This window comes from Ips typographus, linkage group LG16 (genome assembly GCF_016097725.1).
Source record: "Ips typographus isolate SLU linkage group LG16, UJ_Ityp_2.0, whole genome shotgun sequence".
NCBI lineage: Eukaryota > Metazoa > Arthropoda > Insecta > Coleoptera > Curculionidae > Ips > Ips typographus.
Window position 1 is genome coordinate 4,655,347 of NC_138437.1, and position 12,008 is coordinate 4,667,354.

General features: G+C 33.9%; 2 protein-coding genes across 3 annotated transcripts; both read left to right on the top strand.

Moving 5' to 3' along the window:
- Positions 1–6,979: 6,979 nt before the first annotated feature.
- Positions 6,980–8,336, top strand: LOC145738937 (uncharacterized). The gene is made up of 3 exons (XM_081994125.1): positions 6,980–7,100; positions 7,154–7,395; positions 7,646–8,336. Exons 2-3 carry the CDS (start codon positions 7,172–7,174, stop codon positions 7,887–7,889), a joined length of 468 nt encoding a protein of 155 aa, XP_081850251.1. The 5' UTR covers positions 6,980–7,100; positions 7,154–7,171; the 3' UTR covers positions 7,890–8,336.
- Positions 8,337–10,997: 2,661 nt separating this feature from the next.
- On the top strand, positions 10,998–11,971 carry LOC145739101 (uncharacterized). 2 transcript variants are annotated; one of them, XM_081994444.1, is made up of 2 exons: positions 10,998–11,419; positions 11,476–11,971. In XM_081994444.1, the coding sequence occupies exons 1-2, from the start codon at positions 11,148–11,150 to the stop codon at positions 11,495–11,497; spliced, it is 294 nt and encodes a 97-aa protein (XP_081850570.1). In that variant the 5' UTR covers positions 10,998–11,147; the 3' UTR covers positions 11,498–11,971. The 2 variants fall into 2 exon arrangements, with proteins under 2 accessions (XP_081850570.1, XP_081850569.1); XM_081994443.1 differs by having other exon boundaries at positions 11,024–11,419; positions 11,635–11,971.
- Positions 11,972–12,008: the final 37 nt, after the last annotated feature.

Sequence of the window (12,008 nt, forward strand, 5' to 3'; positions counted from 1 at the left end):
TTATTAATTCCTAACGTATAACAATTAATAGCCAATTAAAATGCTGAAGAAATCAGAAACTTGCCTTAATATGGTACTCCTGTTTGCAAATCGTGTACGTCATGAACGCAATCAAAATAAACTTCACACTTACAAATACGTATATATTTAAAAGTATTACAAAGCTAATTGTGATCACGGAACGGAAGTATAAAAATAATTTCCATGGATTTTATATTTAGAAACTATAACCCATCACTTACATAGAAGCCAATCATGAGCAGTTAAAGAGTTTTCTTAATTCAAAGTAAACTCTAATTTCCTTTAGACTCGGTTATTTTTAAATCATGTCCGAGGAAATTAGGAGTCAGAGAAAAATTAACTGACATATCAATCAATGCTACTCTATTTAAAATACTGCAAGTTTAATTGGGTTGCAAATTGAAACTTACTCAGGTTTGCAATCTAACTTATCCTTTATTTATTGCGTATTCACATTGTGTCCCACTGTAAACAGGACATTTATTTTTATTGACTTGATGTCAGTATAATTTATAAACGATTTTTATTTTCCAGTTCCCGTGAGATTTATATACAGTAGTAGTTTACCATAAGTCAAAATTTGTTGTTAACCTTATTGGACTACATATGTCTTTGATCTAAAATGCACACAACTCTTGTTATGACCTCCAAAAAGTTTTAGGAGGAACAATTTAGTGAACACCTCAATTGCTAAGAAAATACAAGGAAAGTTTATTACTACAGTCCGGATTTCTAGAAATTTTTGCTTTTTGTAAATAACAAGAGCAACCAAATTTTGACATCTAATGTGAACGATTTTCGCTAAAACACGTCATTTGACAGATTTTTTTCATCATTCCATTTTTTGTATGGTCTTATTTTGTATAGGTTAATTCTGAGAGACAAAAATATATCAATTATCTGTTGCAAAATGGGTAAGTATCAATTTACAAATTTAAACTGACCAAATAATTTCCAAATGCTCCGAATAGTCTGAAAATTGTAAAAAAAATAACACTGTAGAAGCTCCAAAACGACTTGCAAAAGCTTACGAAACAGCCTAGAAGCTTCCAAAAGCTTCACACAGCTTCAGACAGTCTAAAAGCTTCCGTATGCTCCTAGAGCAGTTTAACAACGACCAAAAGAGAATCGTCTAGAAGGTTTCAAATGCGTTAAAAGCAGTCTAGCACCTTAAACACTTTCCAAATGCTCCTAAAGTAGGCTAAAAAGATTTTAAAACACTACAGAAACTCCAAAATGCTTCTCAAGCAGTCGAAAGCTTTCCAAAAGCTTTTAAAACAGTCTAAAGGCTTCCAAATCATCTTCAACTAGTCTAGAAGCTCTCAAAAAAATTCAAGGCAGTCTAAGACCTTCCGTATGCTTCTAAAGCAGTTTAAAAGCTTGCACAAGTTTCTAGAACCCTCCATAAGTTTTCAAATGCTTTAAAAGCAGTCAAAGACCTTGACTGCTTTTTAAACTGTCCAAAAACTTTCCAAATGTTCGTAAAGTAGTCAAAAAAGATTTCGAAATACTACAAAAACTCCAAAATGCTTGTAAAGCAATCAAAAGCCTTCCAAAGGCTTTTAAAATAGTCTACAATCTCAAAACCTTTCAAAGACACTCTAAAAGTTTCAGTATGCTTTTAAAACAGTTTAAAAGCTTCCAAAAGTTTTTAGAACCATCTACAAGGTTTAAAATGCCTTAAAAGCAGTCCAGAACCTTTTTGAGGAAAATAGTTTTGCTTTTTAAGCGCTTTTGTTCACGATTTTAGTGTTTTCTTAATCCGGTCTCTACTTATTACTCAATCAAGGAATATTTCAACGATGATACACGACTGTATATTAAGCTGACTGGCGTGCTTCCATCCATCAGTACAGAAATCCAGATGTAACATTTCGATGTCCTTTATACCATGCTTAAATGTGTTTAGGCTCAATTTCATTTTGTTGTATCATATACTGTTTACCTACAATTTTTTGTGTTGATACTACTTAGTAGAGAGGCATAACACACATGTCTTCGTTTCTCAAACGATTAAGTATAAAGCATAACTTTATTTATCTGAAAACTTCTAGTTTAGAGATATCTGGAATGGTTAGAAGACAATGTCCATCAAACTAAAGCAGAGTGTTTTTTTTGGTTTAATTTTTTTTTGGTGTTTTGTCTATCTTATACAAAACCCATGATGACTCCATCCTTAACACCGTATTGTGTCGTTCCGAACACAATACACGGAAAGAATAATGTCCTTTTTATAGCGTTGTGATAGGAATAACTTTCAAGATGCAGTCAGATCCGGTCTAAGAAAAAACCTCAGAGTAGATTAAAAGATAATTACTGCGTTTCAAGTTTCCTACCTGAGATTTATTGCGGGTCTTACGAATGCCGGATGTTCAACAGTTTCTAGTTTATCAAAATATTATATAAGGACCTTTATTTTTTTATTCGTTTGCACCTTTTACTGCAAATTCTACTTTAAGATGTCTATTAACTGTTTAACTACTATAATTGAATTACTGTTCAAAAACAATAATTTTGATTAATTTTTCAATTACTAAACAAAAGTAGTTGCAATTGGTAATAAAGTTGTATTTCATTTTCTACAAGATTGTATTAAAGTGTTTTTGCATTTAAAGGCCTGGTGAGATTAGAATTTGAAGATCTTGAAAAGAAGCTCCAAGGGCCCTAGTTTGCCTATAATTCTTATGGCTTTTTTTGTAAGAGAAAGACCTTTTGCTAGTCTGTCAAATTTCCCCAGAATAATAGGCCTTATGATAGTTTGGACTGGAAAAGGCCCACATATGCTGTGCGGGAATCTTCTATTGGAGTGGTATGTGAGATTCTGCGTAGAAGAAATAGGGTCAAGGAGAGGATTTTTGTCTACTGGGTGATGTGGTGTTTCCAGGTTAACCTGCTGTCAGAGATTACTCCTAAAAATTTGAAAGATTCACCTTCATTTTTTTCTCTCAAGGAGAATATAGCAGTTTCTGTTTTTTTCAAGGTTGAGGCATAGATTGATGTCAGCAAAATAGGTGTTTAGTTTCCTAATAGTGGAGGCAACTACTACGTGGAGCTGAGCAGTTTTGCAATAATGGTCAAGAACGGTTGTGTCATCTGCATATTGAACTGATGTCAGAATTGAGAGGTGGGAAGTTCATTTACATACAAGATTTAGAGAGAGACTGAAAGGTATGACTGAGTAAGTTGTAGGGAGTTTCCCCTGATGCCATAGTACCTATACAAGTTTGCTAAGTAGGACCCGGTGTGACACACTGTCAAACGCCTTCGAGAAGTCGCAGAAGATCAGATGTTTTGTTCGTAAGGGTCGCAGATCAATCCACCGTAACTCGGCCACATGGCAAATTTCAGGGAAATGTGAAGGCACAAAAATTGTAAAGAATTTAATGTGCTGCAAAAACTTAAGTTTAATCCTCTACCAAAAGTTATATGGACTACCTAAGAATAAAGTAAACCTAATTTTCAACAAATGTATTTTTTGAGCATATTTAGTTGTATATATAAAATTTAATACTTTACAGTCACTCTACCACGAGTGTGATAATATACCTATTACAGTACAGCGTTAGTAAATCCATTAATTAATTGAAAACGTGTCCATGAAAGATCATAATCATTTTATTTGATGTTCCCTCATTAAAACATGTGTGAATAGTTTTTTGAATAAAGTTAAAAACACTGCCTTTAGAGTTTATAATTGTAATTTATTAAAATCACATAAACGTGGATGCAGTAACTAAATCAGCTTTTACCGGCAACATAAATAAGTCAAAAAGGTAATAGGAAGGCAGTTTCCAGAAGGCGTAAAAAGATTTAATGACCGTAAATTCGTGTATTTGCTGATAGGGAAAGAGATGTAAAATTTTTAACGAAAGCGGTTAAATAACGTAAAAAGTAAATAGAACTATTTTGCAAATTTTACTTGCAAATTGCATTTGAAAAATCAAGCACAGCTTCAATCGAATTCAATCAACATTTTAGCTAAAATAAACTCGAAAAATCCAAACCGATACCGTAGTTTTGCAAATAGCCACATTAGTTTAGTCTGGCTGACTGGTTGTAGAGATAAATATTTTTTGAGGCAAATAAGTAAAAAGATTGACGTATAAAAGACTCGATAAAATAATGTTGATTAGTTTTTGATTTTTCCAGTGTATAAAATAAATGTGCATCAACTTTGAGTGTCTTAAGAGGGTGCAAATCCTTTGCTTCCTGATCAAGCTCATATCTCCAAATCCTCATTAGAATGGAAGAGGTTACATATATAGCCAGTTGGATACTAAATTAGAATCAAGGATTATGCCGAGAATCTGTGTTTGGCCAGAACCTTTCACTACACACAGTGTACACATCATACAGTGTCGTGTGCAGATTACAAGATTAGATGCTATATAAACTGCTGCAAACAACCACGAGGTAAAGATACAGTCGGGCTTTGAGCCCTAGGCACGGACGTGTCATGTAAATTAAATGGGTGAAAATCAGTGTCGTTTATATCCGACTGCTCACCTGGCTATTCCTCGAAGTTACCCCCCAACTGCATTGTCACAAGTCAGAACCGATGAAGTGCATCCCATGAACCTAAAAGCCAAAAAAACGGTTTCTGACTTCCCAAAGTCATATATCACTCATCAGATTTTTCTAAAAAATGGGAATATACGTTCGGGAAAAAACTCTTTATAGGTAAAATAACAAAAAACGGAGAAACCAAAATAGACGGAGAAATAACGGAAACAGGAAACGAACCTTCACCCAGCACGTCATCAGGGTCGAAGCTTGTCCGCCTTAAATTTGGGTGTTTTCACCGGCATTAATAATTACAATTCCTTCCCCTACGGTTAACCATTATAGAGCCGGCTTAGACGTAAAACCATGACCCACAATATTTCTCAGGCGAATCCTAAATAATTAACTACTCAAACCCATTTAAAACATCTAAGCTCAATACTGCCAACTGACCTCATTTTAGCAATGAATTATGATAAACTTGACCTATTCACAAATGCAATTTTTACTAGTTTTATTTTCCAACTGCGTTCTAATTAAGTTGCTCAATAAACCTACATACACAAAACTATTTTAATACAGCTAAATATAAAAATAATTCATAAAAACATAAAAACTTTGAAGTTCAGAAACGTCCAAACTACAGTCTATTCTATAATAAAACTGAAGTCAGTCAAAATGTACTCCGTAATGGTACAAAAGACATGGATCATGAAGGAATATAATTTATAGTTAAAAAATTCATACTGGGGTATAGTAAATTTTCACCAACATATCCAGATAACTTGATCTTAGAATTTTAAAATATGTTTGTGGTTAACATTCAATCCATCCAATAATAGATTCTGCCAGGATATCAAAACTAATGTAGCAACTAGGATTTCAATTGAAAACTGTTTTTTTTTTCTAGGTCACTTTAATGGATAACATCCCTCTTGGGGCTCAGATCAAAACCAGTATAAATGGGGAAACTCGGTTTGATTTTGTTTATGAACTGGTTTTGTTTTTGCAGATGATGACTTTTATTTCGTGGGGGTCAAATACAACCCTTTAACCATAATTAAATAGGAGATTCCAACTTTATGTTTACTAGCATTAACTATCATTTTTATATACCTGATTTCTATTAGGAATTGTAATTTTTTTATTTTTTTAGTTACTGTTCAATTAATGTTGTCTTAATAAAAAATATTACTGTTACTAATGACTTAATAGTTTAAAAATGTATAAAGCAGAGTGCGGAGCTGTCATTAGTTGGATGACTTTAATTGAAAAATGTAATTCAATTACTTTCAACTATTTGAACCATTAAAATTAAATTACTTTTAAAAAAACAATAATTGTAATTGATTTTTTAATTATTAATCAAAAGAAGTTACAATTGGTGATTGATGTTACAGTTTTTATAGTTACTTTATTTTAAACTGAAAGGAATACGGTTTATTTTTGTTTTGATTTACTTTCTCGTGCCTTAGATTATTAGACAAGACCTCCCTATAAAAAAATTTCAACCATCTGTGTTTTTTTTTCCCTTGACAGAATTGAGAAAAAGTCTACAGGAAAAAATTGTAGCCTGTAATTGTAGTGTGTAATTGTTTAATTCTCTATCAAAACCATAGAGAGACTTTTTGTCCTTAAGGGCCTCAGAAGGGAGATATTTTGCTTAGGAATGTTTAGTGAGTGCAAATAAGTGTCTGAATGTCCACTTACGGAAATTCAATCCCTCATAACTCGACTACATGGTCAAATTCACAAAAATAATAAAGGACAAAAATTGTACAAAATTTAATTTTCTACGAAAACCTAAGAGGAACATTTTGCCCTCAAGGGCGCCAGAAGGGAGTTATTTTCCGAAAACTCTGTGAATCGCTGAAAAACAATTTTAACCTTCTGTATATTTTTCCCTTGGTAGGATTGAGGAAAATTCTAAAAGGAAAAATTGTAGCCAGCTTAATTCTCTATCAAAACCATAGAGAGACTTTTTGTCCTTAAGGGCCTCAGAAGGGAGATATTTGCTTAGGAATGTTTAGTAAACGCAAAGTGTTTACCTCATTTCCAATAACTTCACCCCGCTCGCTCTTCAGGAAACAAAAAATCAAATAATATTTTATTTTTGCATTATTTAAAAATGCGCCGATAAATATAATATGATGAACCACACTCCGACTTCGACCAATAACAACAAACCGAAACGGTGGTCTGAAGCCTGATCGTCATTGTTCTTAAAAAAATGTATATGATAATTAAAAATATATATATAATATAATACTCTACAAATACAATACTCTCAATTTTTGAATCTGCCCCTCAAAATGCCTGAACTGCCCCAATGTATTCAACACATCTATCCCGAAAAAGAAAATACATTTGGCAACACTGTAAAGCGCCTAACTCAATTGTCAAGCGACTGTCGTCTGTGAAACGTCAAAATTTATCACGTGTTGAAATTCATCGTTCTGATTGGCTCAAAACTCGTAACGGCTTTCCCTGTTCAAATTAGTCGACAGCTCAGCCTCCGCGCGTCACTTTTTTTAGCGTAGCGTCGTTTAGTGAAGAAGTGAAGCGTCCATCTTGAGGTTTGCTTACGGTTTCTTTTGTGTTTTATAAGCTAAAAAATTGTTATATTTAGGAAAAAAAAGCTGCAACAATGTCAGATGCGTCCGCTGAAACCGAGGAGGGAACTAAGTCCAACAAGAGCAACAAAAATCCTGCTCCAGCAACAGAAACCACAACTGAAGGTCCCTCGACTTCCCGTGATACAGAACTAACAGAACCTCAACAAGCTGAAAATGGCGGCGGATTGAGACGCTCTACAAGAGCATGCGTGTTAAGTCGGTCGGTACCGTATTTTCCGCCGACGCGTACACCCAAGTAAGTAAATCCAACTACCACAAATTGCAACAAATAATCACCACTTAGGTTTTATGTCGTTTTGGATCTTGAATCCGTGACGGCCATGTTGAACGACACACTCCTGCATGGCGTCTGGTACAACATGGACGCCGACGCAGTAGCTTTAGTTCCAACTGTCGAAATAAAAAATTTCTGGCTCTAATTGCATTCTTGTTTTTGATTGTTATGTTTTGAAAATAAATTTCAATGTTTATTTTTCTGGTTTCAGGAGGCTCAGAATGGACTCGTACCAAAAACGAGTGAGTCAATGGCTGGACAAGAATTTCCATGCAACGGGACAAAATCCGGAGCATTTGACCCCGTTGCAACGTCAAGCATCCTTGGGTGAGAATATTCCGGAAGGAGGACTTTCTGATCCAATGGCCAACACGCCATCAAGGCAAAGCAGGCAAGTGGTTCGTGTCCGAAACCGCGCGGTGAATTCAGACACCGACACTTCTGACAGCGACTAAGTTAAATTATTAACTACCTAGTCAGCTCCTTATTAATTTTTTTTTGTAAAGAATTATCAGCTAGACGAAGTTTGTTCAGGGTGAGTCAACCATTAAGTTCATAAGTTCATTGGTTTCAAAAGTCACAAAAAGTTTTGTTAGTAGATTTTTTTTACTATTAAACTCAAACTTACGTAACATTTTTTCTAATATTGCATTTTAAAACAGAAAATTTAGACAAATGTAGCTTTAAACTCTTAAATGTTTCTTACATAACTTACGAATTTACCCTTTTTTTTTCTCGTTATAAACGAGATATGAACTCTATGGTTGAATCACATCCTTTAGCTATTTTTTTTTTTTAGGATTAGTTGTCCGCTTATCGATAATTATTTCTCAATAACTTGAAAAAGTTAATTTATCAAATGTAATGTGTTATTTCTGAAAATAAATTAAATTATCTTCGAACACACGACTTGCTAATTGGAAAAACCATCCTTTAGTCCTAAACTTGTTCAATGAGCTTCCTTGTTTATCAAAAACCTAAATTCAAGCAAAGAATAAAGGGAAAATTTAATAAACATCCTTTTATACCAGGTGTCCAAGAGCACATTGGACATAGGAGATTAACATGGGAAAACGGTTTTAATTTTTTTGCGCCTGTACGGTTGATTTGATTGAAAAATCGTATTAATGAAAGTTGTAGTACCTATCACGGACTAATTTTCTGTATTTTCGGATCTCTAACTTGAGCCCTTTCGTCGTAAAATACGAACAAAAATGAGAAAATTTAAACTTTTGGCCTGCACTGTATAGGCGGTTGTCGGGCAACGGGTAAACTGATCATTGTTACTGGTACGGTTGCTCGACAACCGCTTATACAGTGCAGGTAAAAAGTTACAATTTTCGCATTTTTGTTCGTGTTTTACGACGAAAGGGTTCAAGTTACAGATATGAAAAAAATACAGAAAACTAGTCCGTGATAGGTACTACAACTTTCATTATTACGATTTTTCAATCAAATCAATCATACAGGCGCAAAAAAATCAAAACCGTTTTCCCATGTTAATCTCCTATGTCCAGGGTGCTCTTGGACACCTGGTATAACAACACTTTTACAGTGTCAGGAATACTTAAGTTTTCAGATTGTTTATTATTTCCTTATTTTTGGAAATTTGTCTACAAACTAAGTTTTGTACAATGTGTGGTGAATGCTTTTTTTTTTCTTATGTCCTATTAGCTTGACTTGCAGCTTTTTACGTCACAATGACCAGAAAAAGGAGACAAGTATATCAGGCAAAATGGTGTTTGAATGCACCATTTTGCCTGATATACAGATAACCAATCAACTGGAATCATATAAATGTCATTAAATATGTGTAAAATTTATTTTTTGCATTCTTTATGAGATATTTACTTTATGTCATTGGGAAAACTCGATCAGTTTGTTCATATTGGTTATTATGTTAATCATGTTTCTACAACTGTCCATATTTACACTTTTATTTAGCTCATCTTTAAATAACGCAACTTGTAACTCCTTAAGAAGGCCCTTAAATGCAAAAGCACCTTAATACAATCTTGTAGAGAATGAAATTTCCTACAACTTTCCTTATTTACACTTTTTTGTTGCTCATCAAATAACGCAGCTTACCTCAGTTGGAAAGAGTTAGTTTAAAAAAGCAGTTTGGTGCACCCAGTCATTTTTTGCCTCGTAACTCCTTACAGGCAAAAACTCCTTGATACAATCTTGTAGATGATGAAATTTCTTACAACTTTCCCTATTTACACTTTTTTGTAGCTACTCAAATATAACGCAGCTTATTCAGTCGAAATGTAGTTTTAAAAAAGCAGATTAGAGCACCCTGTCACTTTTTGCCTTGTAACTCCTTAAGGAGACCCTTAAAGGCAAAAACTTCTTAACACAATCTTGTAGAAGATAAAATTTCCTACAACTTTCCTTATTTACACTTTTTTGTAGCTCCTAAAACAACGCAGCTTACCTCAATCAAAATGGAGTTAAAAAAGCAGTTTGGTGCACCCAATCACTTTTAGCCTTGTAACTCCTTAAGAAGACCTTTAAGAGCAAAAACTTCTTAATACAATCTTGTAGAGGATGAAGTTTCCTACAACTTTCCTTATTTACACTTTTTTTGTAGCTCCTAAAACAACGCAGCTTACCTCAGTCGAAATGGAGTTAGTTTTAAAAAAGCAGTTTGGTGCACCCAATCACTTTTAGCCTTGTAACTCCTTAGGAAGACCTTTAAGAGCAAACATTTCTTAATACAATCTTGTAGAGGATGAAGTTTCCTACAACTTTCCCTATTTACACTTTTTTGTAGCTACTCAAATATAACGCAGCTTATTCAGTCGAAATAGAGTTTTAAAAAAGCAGATTAGAACACCCTGTCACTTTTTGCCTTGTAACTCCTTAAGGAGACCCTTACAGGCAAAAACTTCTTAACACAATCTTGTAGAAGATAAAATTTCCTACAACTTTCCTTATTTACACTTTTTTGTAGCTCCTAAAACAACGCAGCTTACCTCAGTCGAAATGGAGTTAGTTTTAAAAAAGCAGTTTGGTGCACCCAATCACTTTTAGCCTTGTAACTTCTTAGGAAGACCCTTAAAGGCAAAAACTTCTTAACACAATTTTGTAGAAGATAAAATTTCCTACAACTTTCCTTATTTACACTTTTTTGTAGCCATTCAAATAACGCAGTAAATCTTAAAAAGGCCCTTAATACATGCAAAAGCACTTTAATACAATCTTTAATTATGATTTGTTTATCTTTCGTCATTGAGACAATTTTATCAGTTTGTTCATATTACTTATTTCGTTAGTCTTGTTTCTAGTCTACCTTTTTTTAATTCTTTTCAGCTTCATCAACACTGATTTTGAACAATTGAACCAGCTTAAAAGAAAAAAATATTTATTAGTGCAAAATTTCATGCGGTACACACCTGATAACTTGTGTAATAAATAAAAAAAATTCATATTGGTTAAATCCCGAATATTCCAGTTTTCCAGAACTAAAAAACCTAAAAAATATAATTATCTAACCAAAATCAGTAAAGAATATTTGTCCCTTTCTACCACTATTACGTCACAGTTCCCACGTTTTGAAAATAAGCCAAGTAAAATCGTCTAAATGTCAACTCAATTGACAAATAACTGTCGTCTGGCAAATTGAAGTCCGTCGTTCTGATTGGCTCAAGATTTTTAACGGTTTTTCCAGTTCAAATTGTTATGGAAGTATAGCGTAGGCGCATCACTGGATGAACATAGTGCACCACATATTCTGCTTGTTTTGTCTTGAAAATTGGTTAAACCGAACTACCATAATGGCGGAAGTGAGGGAAGACTCAATAAAATTTAGCGAAAGTACAAAATATGAGCTAAAGCAAGTGCCAATGATGAAATCTTCAACCCGTGTTCCAGAGAAAGTTGAAAAGGAAAATGGAGACCTTAGCAATAATCCCAAAGAGCCCAAAAAGACGTCTGCATTAAATCAAGGGACACCCAACGTTGAGACTCATCCACCACCTGTGTAAGCAAATCAAACTTCAACAAGTTTGCACTTATTAATGATCAACGCTTTTATAGTGGTGGTCCAATCTCAAACTAGTTTGAGAGTGGCTTTTGGACTTCTGGATCAGTCCCATCAGTCATTTAGCTTCAGAGTGACTTTGCAGCTAAACTCTATAATATGCTTATTGGCTTGCCTCAAAATCTGCTCAATTTTGATTATTCGGTTTTTGCTAGTTTCAGGATGCCGGAACTTACATCAAACGAGCTGGTTAGGGAATGGCTTAAACGAAATTTTGAAAAGAAAGATGAAAACGCGGTATGCTTAACTCCAATTAAAAGGCAAGTTACCGAGACGTCAAGACGTTAAAAAAAATTTGTTTTGTATCACTGTATTCTAGTATTCATGTAGTTATCAATTCCTGTAAAGAAATAGAGAAGTAACATACTTTAAAATAGTGATAGATTGTATAAAGATTGTCGAAGCGTTTGGTACGGTGAATAGTTTTATTATACTATTAATTATTGCTGTACAGAAATAGATTTCTTGTGAAAAATATAAGGTTGAGATAAATAGACTCCGTGTTTCACTTATGTTGATTTTTATACAT

Excerpts from the sequence above, each read along its gene's own strand:
- LOC145738937 (XM_081994125.1), top strand. The coding sequence starts at position 7,172 with ATGTCAGATGCGTCCGCTGAAACCGAGGAGGGAACTAAGTCCAACAAG. Across the intron at positions 7,396-7,645 it reads CCGCCGACGCGTACACCCAA|GAGGCTCAGAATGGACTCGT; the intron begins GTAAGTAAATCC and ends TTCTGGTTTCAG.
- LOC145739101 (XM_081994443.1), top strand. The coding sequence starts at position 11,148 with ATGAACATAGTGCACCACATATTCTGCTTGTTTTGTCTTGAAAATTGG. Across the intron at positions 11,420-11,634 it reads GAGACTCATCCACCACCTGT|TTTCAGGATGCCGGAACTTA; the intron begins GTAAGCAAATCA and ends GGTTTTTGCTAG.